Below are 13,086 nucleotides of genomic sequence, written 5' to 3'. Positions count from 1 at the left end.
GTGTGTGTGTGTGTGTGATCAATACATAAAATTGCAGTGGCAAGTGGATCTGAAACTGACATCTCAGAAGTGTTGCTTCTCATCCTTCCCCGTCACAAGGCTAGAAAATGCCACCTATGTGCCATTACTAAATGGCAGTGATACATTTAGACAGAGTAGAAATAACACAAACATGTTTCTCTCTTGCAACCCATTTTTCAGAACCTGCTGTTCACAGATGAGAGTGAGAACGCAGAGATAAAGATCATAGACTTTGGGTTCGCCCGGCTGAAGCCTCCAGACAACCAGCTGCTGAAGACACCGTGTTTCACCCTGGCCTACGCCGCGCCGGAGATCCTCAAATACGACGGCTACGACGAGTCATGTGACCTCTGGAGCCTGGGGGTCATCCTGGTGAGTGGAGGTCCGAGGGGGTACAGAGGAGTGAATACATACAGTAGGGAGAACAAGTATTTGATACACTGCCGATTTTGCAGGTTTTCCTACTTACAAAGCATGTAGAGGTCTGTAATTTTTTATCATAGGTACACTTCAACTGTGAGGGATGGAATCTAAAACAAAAATCCAGAAAATCACATTGTATGATTAAGTAATTAATTTGCATTTTATTGGATGACATAAGTATTTGATACATCAGAAAAGCAGAACTTAATATTTGGTACAGAAACCTTTGTTTGCAATTACAGAGATCATACGCTTCCTGTAGTTCTTGACCAGGTTTGCACACACTGCAGCAGGGTTTTTGGCCTACTCCTCCATACAGACCTTCTCCAGATCCTTCAGGTTTCGGGGCTGGGCAATACGGACTTTCAGCTCCCTCCAAAGATTTTCTATTGGGTTCAGGTCTGGAGACTGGCTAGGCCACTCCAGGACCTTGAGATGCTTCTTACGGAGCCACTCCTTAGTTGCACTGGCTGTGTGTTTCAGGTCGTTGTCATGCTGGAAGACCCAGCCACAACCCATCTTCAATGCTCTTACTGAGGGAAGGAGGCTATTGGCCAAGATCTCGAGATACATGGCCCCATCCATCCTCCCCTCAATACTGTGCAGTCGTCCTGGCCCCTTTGCAGAAAAACATCTCCAAAGAATGATGTTTCCACCTTCATGCTTCACGGTTGGGATGGTGTTCTTGGGGTTCTATTCATCCTTCTTCTTCCTCCAAACACGGCGAGTGGAGTTTAGACCAAAAAGCTCTATTTTTGTCTCATCAGACCAAATGTCCTTCTCCCATTCCTCCTCTGGATCATCCAGATGGTCATTGGCAAACTTCAGACGGGCCTGGACATGCGCTGGCTTGAGCAGGGGGGCCTTGCGTGCGCTGCAGGATTTTAATCCATGACGGCGTAGTGTGTTACTAATGGTTTTCTTTGAGACTGTGGTCCCAGCTCTCTTCAGGTCATTGACCAGGTCCTGCCGTGTAGTTCTGGGCTGATCCCTCACCTTCCTCATGATCATTGATGCCCCACGAGGTGAGATCTTGCATGGAGCCCCAGCCCGACGGTGATTGACCGTCATCTTGAACTTCTTCCATTTTCTAATAATTGCGCCAACAGTTGTTGCCTTCTCACCAAGCTGCTTGCCTATTGTCCTGTAGCCCATCCCAGCCTTGTGCAGGTCTACAATTGAACACTGATGTCCTTACACGGCTCTCTGGTCTTTGCCATTGTGGAGAGGTTGGAGTCTGTTTGATTGAGTGTGTGGACAGGTGTCTTTTATACAGGTAACGAGTTCAAACAGGTGCAGTTAACACAGGTAATGAGTGGAGAACAGGAGGGCTTCTTAAAGAAAAACTAACAAGTCTGTGAGAGACGGAATTCTTACTGGTTGGTATGTGATCAAATACTTATGTGATGCAATAAAATGCAAACTAATTACTTAAAAATCATACAATGTGATTTTCTGGATTTTTGTTTTAGATTCTGTCTCTCACAGTTAAAGTGTACCTATGATAAAAATTACAGACCTCTACATGCTTTGTAAGTAGGAAAACCTGCAAAATTGGCAGTGTATCAAATACTTGTTCTCCCCACTGTATACCCTTCAAATGCATTGAAGGAGAATGTCCTTCCCTCAGAACTTCTCCTCCAATGCGTTTTGAGAAGGAGGTTGGGGAACCAAGGGAACCGAGTTTCACACAAACTCAAGCTTATTTAATCCGGCCGCAGGTGGTTTGAGTAAAATATAAATAAATACATTTTTTATAAAAAAAATGTATTGGGTGGAGAAAACTACCTCAATCTATTTTTCAAATACTACAACCAAATTGAAACTGTAGAAATAATAATGGACTTACATTTTATACAGTCTCTTCACTTTCCAGCTCGCTAAAAAACACAAAAATGAAAGCTAGACAGTCAGGGAGCATCGAAAATTGGACAGAGGTCTGTGTTTTGCACATTTTGATAGCAAGAAAATCTAACACATTTTCAGTGCGGCTGCTGGAGCTAGGTGAAGACTGAATGCAGCCCGTGGTCAAAATGAGCTCGACACTCCTGCTTTATACCTATTAGCTGCACTTCGCGTAGATCTGGCATTTCATTGACGCGTCGATACAGCTACAGAAATTCCAGCTTGATTCAGCAGTTGTGAGTCAACATTCTGTGTGACCAGGCCATTCACATGTGGAGCTGTTCTGGTGTTCTCTGCATGCTGTGGTATTGTGTTATGTGGTTAGGGCCTGTCTGATATCCGTCTGTCTTATTCAGTACAGTTACCATGCTCTTATCCTGTGGTGCTCTGCTCTACTCTGTTCTGTTCTGCTGTGCTCTGTTCTGCTCTACTCTGTTCTGCTGTGCTCTGTTCTGCTGTGCTCTGTTCTGCTGTGCTCTGTTCTGTTCTGCTGTGCTCTGTTCTGCTCTACTCTGTTCTGCTGTGCTCTGTTCTGCTCTACTCTGTTCTGCTGTGCTCTACTCTGTTCTGCTGTGCTCTACTCTGTTCTGCTGTGCTCTGTTCTGCTCTACTCTGTTCTGCTGTGCTCTGTTCTGCTCTACTCTGTTCTGCTGTGCTCTGTTCTGCTCTGTTCTGGTCTACTCTGTTCTGCTCTGCTCTGTTCTGCTGTGCTCTGTTCTGCTCTGCTCTGTTCTGCTCTGCTCTGTTCTGCTGTGCTCTGTTCTGCTCTACTCTGTTATGCTCTACTCTGTTCTGCTCTGCTCTGTTCTGCTCTACTCTGTTCTGCTGTGCTCTGTTCTGCTCTACTCTGTTCTGCTCTACTCTGTTCTGCTCTACTCTGTTCTGCTCTGCTCTGTTCTGCTCTACTCTGTTCTGCTGTGCTCTGTTCTGCTGTGCTCTGTTCTGCTCTGCTCTGTTCTGCTCTACTCTGTTCTGCTCTACTCTGTTCTGCTCTGCTCTGTTCTGCTCTACTCTGTTCTGCTGTGCTCTGTTCTGCACTGAAACCCTTTAATATTCATAAGTAAATGAAGCACTACGAGCAGCACTCTGCACTCCAGCTGCAGTCCTACTCAGAGTGGAGTTGGTTAATGGCCTAGGCTACAGTCTGCCGGTTGGCAAGCTTTTCAATGCTCATTTAAATTGTTGATTTTTATCATAACCCAAAACATGAGGTTTTCTTAATGTAAACAATGTGTAGCGTCTAAAGATGGATAAATCATCTCTGGGATGTCATGGACTGTCCGTCGTTACATTTAAAGTGCTGTCTATGAATTTGAGACGGGTTTCATTTCTCTAGCCCCATCCCTCAGCAGATGTTGTTGTTTTTATTAATCAGACTGAGCTTGAGGTAGAGAGGGGGAGGGAGGAAGAGCGATTTCTCCGCTTGGCCTCTCTTGTGTGCAGCCTCTCTCTCTTTTCTCTTCTCTCTTTGCGTCGCCCCCTGGGAGTACAGTATAGTAGTGTGCTGGCTGGGCTGAATGTGTGTACAGAGCCGTGATGTGATGCTTCCTGACAGGCCAGGCTCTGTACGGCAGAGTACCCTGGAAGCATAGTGAGCCGAGGAGCGGACACGCACACATGTCACAGAGCCACAGAGACAAACAGGCAATGGAAAAATGTTGTTTGCTTAATGAGGAATTAGAAACCAGGCCAACCTCAATCAGGCTTAGATCAGGTGAGAGTACACCTGGTACATTATTTACTAAGCTAACGGTTTAAAGATGTGTACACATGCATGGAGAACATGCATACCATAGTATACACAATATCGACATATAGGCTACATGTAGGATTACGGAACATAATATTTATTGTTATATTGGATCATATATTTATTATTATTATTATATTTCAGTACACCATGCTGTCGGGTCAGGTGCCGTTCCAGTGTCAGGGGAAGAGTCTGGCCCGCACCAGTGCTGAAGAGATAATGAAGAAGATTAAACAGGGAGACTTCTCTTTCGAGGGAGAGGCTTGGCGGAGTGTCTCACAGCAGGCCAAAGACCTCATACAAGGTGAGCCTGGGAAATGGAACATCAGGGGCAGGGTTGGGGTCAATTCGAATTGAAGTCGGTCAATTTAGGAACTAACTGAAATTCCAATTCAATAATTGAGAAAATTGAAAAGGATTTATTTATTAAAGTGGAATCTATTGATCTATTGAAGTCTCAATGGAAAGTTATTCCTCGCTTCTCTATTTATCGAGTTATTACTTAAAAGCGATCAAAATGAAGAAGAATGATGAAGTCATGTCAGAGAATGAGGTGATTTAATATGGAGCCAAGCCAGCCTGTTCCCTATAAAGTAAACAACAGAAATAACTTCAAATGTATAACTTCAGCCTTAACCAAATCGTTTGCATGACTACTGATTTCAATTACAATTTCAGCCAACTTACAAGGAAATACTTTATGAAGTTATTGTTACAAATTAACTTTCAAGGTTTCTAGCCCTTACTAGCCTGCAAACGTTAGCCCTACTAGCCTGCAAACGTTAGCCCTACTAGCCTGCTAATGTTACATTAGCACTACATGAGACAACTAGTTGCTATCAACACCTAACTTACAGCTACATTAAAGTAAACCAAAGTTTTGGAAATGCATAACGCCATCTAACCAGTAATCAAATAATATTAGAGCAGTCTTACAGGTTGATGGCTGGGGCCCATCCGATGATAAAAGCTTGCAGGCTGGGTTAGCTACCAAAGCCAGGGGGGGGCGGGCGCTTCACCGGCCGATGGTGAAGGGAAAATCCCAAATAGATTGATTCCAGATGTCCGTCAGCTAGCGCGCTAGCACTAAGACGAGGTGGAAAAAGTGACATAACTCCCGCAGCCTACTTAAACAGAGAACATGCCGAAAAGTTGACCAAACAAAAAGGACAACAGACGAGGTACTACACAATTAGAGCAGGTATGATTTTCTCTTTCGTTTTAAGCCCACGGGAAGAAATGCTGTATGGCCGCACGTGCCCCATCTGCGTCTTGTTTACGTCACACTTCCTGCGATTGGTGGATTGTAGTTCGCCACCGCCAACACTTTGTCCAGAATGTAATTACATGCTAGCATGGCTAACTGCTAACGTTAGCCAGCTTCAGCAAGCTACCGAGTTAGCATACGAACTCGGTAGCACAGATCATCCATATGACATTGAGAAATAGCGCGTTGTGGGTAGTTTCAAAGATATCCAGAAATAAGTAAATAAATATGTAATAACCCAGAAACATAACTATGTTTGTACTTCTAGGTAACCAGATTGTGACATCAAATAAGTTACTAAGTCTTTGACCACACTGTGTTGTTACATTGGTGAGTAAAAAGTCATGCTTCCTACCCTTTCAATTCGAGTTGACCCTGATCAGGGCTTTTGATATGAACTTCAGGCATGCTTTGCTACAAGGTGAAGGTTGCACCTTGCTTCAATGGTTCAACTTACTGAATAACTAAAATAATTATTCTGCATGTCCGGCCAGTTAAACATTTGTTTTTCTTGTCTTTCACCCCTAGTTTGGTAAAAGTTTTGAATGACAGCGTTATTGATTGAGTTGATGTATTAGTTTTCATTTGGTGTTGTCTGGTAGGAGTTGTGGATCTTCTAGTGTGCAGGTGATGCTGCTCAGTGTTCACCACAGGTTCTGTCTGTCATGTTCACCACAGGTTCTGTCTGTCATGTTCACCACAGGTTCTGTCTGCTCCAAGGCTCTCCAACCCTGTTCCTGGAGAGCTACTGTCCTGTAGGTTTTCATTCTAACCCTGATCTAGCACACCTGATTGTTATAATAACTGATTGATAAGCCGAATCAGGTTAGTTAGAACTGGGTTGAGGTGTCTAATTGTGTGTCTAATCTACAACGTTTGTGTGGTACCTATAGAGCTCCTGACTGTGGACCCTGACAAGCGGATCAAGATGTGTGGTCTGAGGTACAACGCCTGGCTCCAAGACGACAGCCAGCTCTCCTCCAACCCTCTGATGACACCTGACATCCTGGGTTCTTCCACCACCGTGTCTGTACACACCTACGTCAAGGCTACCTTCAATGTGAGCTTTATTCATTCATTCAGGAGAGCGTGGCATGGTGAGAGGGAGGGCCAGGTTTGCATTAGAGGATGCTGCAGGAAGAGTTTGAGAATATCAGATATCCCCTATTCAGTTGTTCTCATCAGCTCTTCCAAAGGGGATGGTGTTGGTGGGTGAAGATCCAAACATGTTTTTATTTCAGTATTTTTACTCTATTTTTAGTGAATGTTTATTGTGTTGTAGGTTACTGTTATTCATGTGAATGTGTTTTGTTGTGCTCTGCTTCTCCAGGCGTTTAACAAGTGTACGCGGGAGGGTTTCCGTCTGCAGACGGTGGACAAGGCCCCGCTGGCCAAGAGGAGGAAGTTGAAGAAGACCAGCACCAGCACAGAGACCAGGAGCAGCTCCGGAGAGAGCACCCGCTCCTCCTCCTCCTCCTCTCAGTCCCACCCGGACACCCGCTCCTCCTCCTCCTCCTCCCAGTCGCACCAGGACACCCGCTCATCCTTCTCCACCTCTTCCTCCTCCTCCTCCAGCTTGTCTCACCACAACACCCACTCCTCATTTTCCTTCTCCCAGTCTCACCAGGACACCCTCTTCTCCTCCTCCTCCCTGTCCCACCAGGACACCCTCTTCTCCTCCTCCTCCCTGTCCCACCAGGACACCCTCTTCTCCTCCACCCTGTCCCACCAGGACACCCACTCCTCCTCCACCCTGTCCCACCAGGACACCCACTCCTCCTCCACCCTGTCCCACCAGGACACCCACTCCTCCTCCACCCTGTCCCACCAGGACACCCACTCCTCCTCCACCCTGTCCCACCAGGAGAAGACTGGGGGAGACGGTATCGCCAACCCTCCACCCCAACCTTCCATCAGCTCCACCACCACCCCTGTCACCACACCCCTCTCCATGGGCTCAGACAACGACCCCGCCCCGGAACGCTCGCCGCCTCCAGCCTTCTACTTCTCAGACTGAGAGAGAGAGACTGAGAGAGAGAGACTGAGAGAGAGAGACTGAGAGAGAGAGACTGAGAGAGAGAGACTGAGAGAGAGAGACTGAGAGAGAGAGAGACTGAGAGAGAGAGAGACTGAGAGAGAGAGAGACTGAGAGAGAGAGAGACTGAGAGAGAGAGAGACTGAGAGAGAGAGAGACTGAGAGAGAGAGAGACTGAGAGAGAGAGAGACTGAGAGAGAGAGAGACTGAGAGAGAGAGACTGAGAGAGAGAGAGAGACTGAGAGAGAGAGAGAGACTGAGAGAGGGAGACTGAGACTGAGAGAGGGAGACTGAGACTGAGAGAGGGAGACTGAGAGAGGGAGACTGAGAGAGGGAGACTGAGAGAGGGAGACTGAGAGAGGGAGACTGAGCGAGAGGGAGACTGAGAGAGAGAAAGAGAGACTCAGATGGACAGCATGTAGATCTCGCTCTCTCCCTCCATGGCAGCTCCCAGTCAATTGTTCACAATCAGCCACATGCATGGACCACAAGTACCTACACGCCTCCAGGCTGAGCATGCAGCAGGAACAGGACCCACCTCTCAATCATCACTAGCAATAGACACACAGTAAATGAAAAGGACTGCCCTACCGATCCAGAGCCAGACAGCGGAGAGACCCCTCTACAACCACACCTCTGTTTCAGTCATGTCTTCCTGTTTGTCTGGAAGGTAGGTCATAGTCCTGGTTGTTTGCTTTTGTTTACACTGTGGTGTATTGCATTAGTAAAGACATTTTACTTTCAGCCACAAATACTGCAGCTTATCACATTGGGAGGAACCTGTTGTTGGAGCACACTTCTAGTGGAGCATATATTTTGCGGTATTTATATATGACAATAATGCAGACTGAAATTATTTCTGATTTGTTTTTATGTTAACTTATTAATGGTTCACAACTGTTTATGATAGATACAGTTGAAGTCAGAAGTTTACATACACTTAGGTTGGAGTCATTAAACCTTGTTTTTCCACCACTCCACAAATGTCTTGTTAACAAACTATAGTTTTGGTAAGTTGGTTAGGACATCTACTTTGTGCATGACACAAGTAATCTTTCCAACAATTGTTTACAGACAGATTATTTCACTTATTATTCACTGTATCACAATTCCAGTGGGTCAGAAGTTTACATACACTAAGTTGACTGTGCCTTTAAACAGCTTGGAAATTTCCAGAAAATTATGTCATGGCTTTCGAAGCTTCTGAGGCTAATTGACATAATTTGAGTCAATTGGAGGTGTACCTGTGGATGTATTTCAAGGCCTAACTTCAAACTCAGTGCCTCTTTGTTTGACATTATGGGAAAATCTAAAGAAATCAGCCAAGACCTCAGATTTTTTTTTGTAATTTCCAAACGCCTGAAGGTACCGCGTTCATCTGTACAAACAATAGTACGCAAGTATAAACACCATGGGACCACGCAGCCACCATACCGCTCAGGAAGGAGACACGTTCTGTCTCCTAGAGATGGATGTACTTTGGTGCGAAAAGTGCAAATCCCAGAACAACAGCAAAGGACCATGTGAAGATGCTGGAGTAAACAGGTACAAAGTGTCTATATCCACAGTAAAATGAGTCCTATATCGACATAACCTGAAAGACCGCTCAGCAAGGAAGAAGCCACTGCTCCAAAACCGCCATTAAAAAAAGCCAGACTACGGTTTGCAACTGCACATGTGGACAAAGATTGTAGTTTTTGGAGAGATGTCCTCTGGTCTGATGAAACAAAAATAGAACTGTTTGGCCATAATGACCATCATTATGTTTGGAGGAAAAGGAATAGATGGCATCATGAGGTAGGAAAATTATGTGAATATATTGAAGCAACATCTCAAGACATCAGTCAGGAAGTTAAAAGCTTGGTTGCAAATGGATCTTCCAAATGGACAATGACCCCAAGCATACTTCCAAAGTTGTGGCAAAATGGCTTAAGGACAACAAAGTCAAGGTATTGGAGTGGCCATCACAAAGCTCAATCCTATAGAACATTTGTGGGCAAAACTGAAAAAGCGTGTGCGAGCAAGGAGGCCTACAAACCTGACTCAGTTACACCAGCTCTGTCAGGAGGAATTGGCCAAAATTCACGCAACTTATTGTGGGAAGCTTGTGGAAGGCTACCCTAAACGTTTGACCCAAGTTAAACAATTTAAAGGCAATGCTACGAAATACTAATTGAGTGTATGTAAACTTCTGACCCACCGGGAATGTGATGAAATAAATAAAAGCTGAAATAAATAATTCTCTCTACTATTATTCTGACATTTCACATTCTTAAAATAAAGTGGTGATCCTAACTGACCTAAGACAGGGAATGTCTACTAGGATTAAATGTCAGGAATTGTGAAAAACTGAGTTTAAATGTATTTGGCTTAGGTGTATGTAAACGTCCGACTTCAACTGTATATATGCTTGGACCTAGAACTTTAGAACCCTTGAGCTCTAGAACCCTTGAGCTAAAGAGGCAGTTTCAAGTCATCGCAGAAGGTTTGCAATGGCAGGTTGATGTTGTTTCAGGATGATTCCTACAATAGATATTTCAAACAGCCACTTCAGTGCTTCAACCTCTCATAATGAGATCATGATGCAATTGTTTGTTGATCAGATCATGTAAGCATGTATTTATGGGGGTTTTATCCAACGAGAAAAGAGGGTCTCATGCTGATCTGAACGCATGTGACCAATCAAATGATGTGTCATTGTTGTCACAATGTAAGACATCAGTATGTCAAGTATATTTCTTTGACAATGGCTCTTTTGGATGGCCTTTATGAGAAGTCAGTTTGGAGAAAGATCACTTGTTCATCTCCCTGCTGTAAAACAATATATAGGCGGATATATCGGTAGGTTTTCTCCCCCCAAAAAACCTGTCGCTCCGTCTCTAGTGATGTTACTGTTTTTATGGGTGTATTGTAGCTTGTTCTGTCTCGGCTCCTGATGGAATAGTTATTGTTTCTCTTGGAAAGAGGCAAAGGAGTACTGTACCAAAAATCTCTGCCTTTTCTCTTTTGGATGGCTTGCCCTTGTGTATGCTTCAGACTAGAGACATATATACAGGTAACTGCCAAAGTAAAGGAAACGCCCAACATAAAGCATCTTAATAGGGTGTTGAGCCAGAACAGCTTCAATGCACCTGGCATAGATTCTACAAGTGTCTGGAACTGTTGGATGTGAAGACATTCTTCCACCTAGAAATTCCATCATTTTGTGTTTTGTTGATGGTGGTGTTAAACTCGTGTCTCAGGCTCCGCTCCACACTCTCCCCCGTAAGTGCTCAATTGAGTTACGATCTGGTGACACACTTTAAACCGCCAATGATCCTTTTTAGACCACTGTTTCAAAGTCACTGAGATCTCTTCTTCTAGCCATGGTAGCCAAAATAATGGTCAACTGGGCATGTTTATACATGACCCCTAAGCATCATGGGATGTTAATTGTGTAATTAACTCAGGAACCACACCTGTATGGAAGATTTGCTTTCAATATACTTTGTATCCCTTGTTTATTCAAGTGTTCCCTTTATTTTGACAGTTACATGTATATACAGTCTGTATGGCTCTGCTTTAGACTATAGTAAACAGTTGACTGGTTATCATGTTTCGTCTGTCTGTCTGTCTCTCTCTCTCTCTGTATCTCTCTCTCTCTCTCTCTGTCTCTCTCTCTGTCTCTCTCTCTCTGTATCTCTCTCTCTGTATCTCTCTCTCTGTATCTCTCTCTGTATCTCTCTCTGTATCTCTCTCTCTGTATCTCTCTCTCTCTCAGGTGGTTTGAACTCTTGCCACTTACTGTCATGTTTGTTTTCTGCTCTTGTGATACACACCTTGACATGTTGCTTTATAAGAGAGCGAGAGAAAAAGAGGCTTTGGTAAAGGGCTTCATATGATATATTGGTTCATGCTGAAACTATGCATATATTCTGGCTCTATCCATCATGTCAAGCTGTCCAATAAGATCTTATAGCTTGATATGTCAAGAGAACACCGTGGTCACACACACCAAACCCCCAAGAACATGGCTTTCCATGAAATAAAAAGGCTGAACCCTTCCCTTGAAGCTAAACGGTACAAAGCTCATCTCTGACTTCAGTCTGCATGAGTTCCCTTCCTGCTTCTCTTCTGCCTCATTAAACCTCAAGCCTTTTGTTTGGATCTATTAATAGACTACAGCACAACCACAGAAGAGAAGAAGCAGGGGATGAGAAGATAGGATGGGGGGGCAGTACCGTAACGGTCTGTCCCTTCAATAGTACCGTAATGGTCTGTCCCTTCAATAGTACCGTAACGGTCTGTCCCTTCAATAGTACCGTAACGGTCCGTCCCTTCAATAGCACCGTAACGGTCTGTCCCTTCAATAGTACCGTAACGGTCTGTCCCTTCAATAGTACCGTAACGGTCTGTCCCTTCAATAGTACCATAACGGTCTGTCCCTTCAATAGTACCGTAACGGTCTGTCCCTTCAATAGTACCGTAACGGTCTGTCCCTTCAATAGTACCGTAACGGTCCGTCCCTTCAATAGTACCGTAACGGTCTGTCCCTTCAATAGTACCATAACGGTCTGTCCCTTCAATAGTACCGTAACGGTCTGTCCCTTCAATAGTACCATAACGGTCTGTCCCTTCAATAGTACCGTAACGGTCTGTCCCTTCAATAGTACCGTAACGGTCTGTCCCTTCAATAGTACCGTAACGGTCCGTCCCTTCAATAGTACCGTAACGGTCCGTCCCTTCAATAGTACCATAACGGTCTGTCCCTTCAATAGTACCGTAACGGTCTGTCCCTTCAATAGTACCGTAACGGTCCGTCCCTTCAATAGTACCGTAACGGTCTGTCCCTTCAATAGTACCGTAATGGTCTGTCCCTTCAATAGTACCGTAACGGTCCGTCCCTTCAATAGTACCATAACGGTCTGTCCCTCCAATAGTACCGTAACGGTCTGTCCCTTCAATAGTACCGTAACGGTCTGTCCCTTCAATAGTACCGTAACGGTCTGTCCCTCCAATAGTACCGTAACGGTCTGTCCCTTCAATAGTACCGTAACGGTCTGTCCCTTCAGTAGTACCGTAACGGTGGCTCCCTTCAATAGTACCGTAACGGTCTGTCCCTCCAATAGTACCGTAACGGTCTGTCCCTTCAATAGTACCGTAACGGTCTGTCCCTTCAATAGTACCGTAACGGTCTGTCCCTTCAATAGTACCATAACGGTCTGTACCTTCAATAGTACCGTAACGGTGGGTCCCTTCAATAGTACCGTAACAGTCTGTCCCTTCAATAGTACCGTAACGGTCTGTCCCTTCAATAGTACCATAACGGTCTGTCCCTTCAATAGTACCGTAACGGTGGTACCCTTCAATAGTACCGTAACGGTCTGTCCCTTCAATAGTACCGTAACAGTCTGTCCCTTCAATAGTACCGTAACGGTCTGTCCCTTCAATAGTACCGTAACGGTCTGTCCCTTCAATAGTACCGTAACGGTCTGTCCCTTCAATAGTACCGTAACGGTCTGTCCCTTCAATAGTATCGTAACGGTCTGTACCTTCAATAGTATCGTAACGGTCTGTCCCTTCAATAGTACCGTAACGGTCTGTCCCTTCAATAGTACCGTAACGGTCTGTCCCTTCAATAGTACCATAACGGTCTGTCCCTTCAATAGTACCATAACGGTCTGTCCCTTCAATAGTACCGTAACG

The 13,086-nt window shown here is 44.9% G+C and overlaps 2 protein-coding genes across 2 annotated transcripts in view; both read left to right on the top strand.

The window, feature by feature from the left end:
* The window catches only part of LOC110504236 (ribosomal protein S6 kinase alpha-5), a 61,893-nt gene extending 56,123 nt beyond the window's left edge, over positions 1–5,770 (top strand). Inside the window, exons 14-16 of the mRNA XM_036962571.1 lie at positions 202–393; positions 4,244–4,403; positions 5,635–5,770. Coding sequence (XP_036818466.1) covers positions 202–393; positions 4,244–4,403; positions 5,635–5,675 — 393 coding nt within the window. The 3' untranslated portion in view covers positions 5,676–5,770. The remainder of the gene's footprint in view (positions 1–201; positions 394–4,243; positions 4,404–5,634) is intronic.
* A 493-nt stretch (positions 5,771–6,263) lies between these two features.
* LOC118944267 (ribosomal protein S6 kinase alpha-5-like) lies at positions 6,264–7,383 on the top strand. The gene is made up of 3 exons (XM_036962732.1): positions 6,264–6,426; positions 6,697–7,109; positions 7,284–7,383. Exons 1-3 carry the CDS (start codon positions 6,295–6,297, stop codon positions 7,381–7,383), a joined length of 645 nt encoding a protein of 214 aa, XP_036818627.1. The 5' UTR covers positions 6,264–6,294.
* Positions 7,384–13,086: the final 5,703 nt, after the last annotated feature.

The sequence above is a fragment of the Oncorhynchus mykiss genome, chromosome 25 (genome assembly GCF_013265735.2).
Source record: "Oncorhynchus mykiss isolate Arlee chromosome 25, USDA_OmykA_1.1, whole genome shotgun sequence".
Classification (NCBI taxonomy): Eukaryota; Metazoa; Chordata; class Actinopteri; order Salmoniformes; family Salmonidae; genus Oncorhynchus; species Oncorhynchus mykiss.
This window is presented reverse-complemented; position numbering and strand designations above follow the sequence as displayed.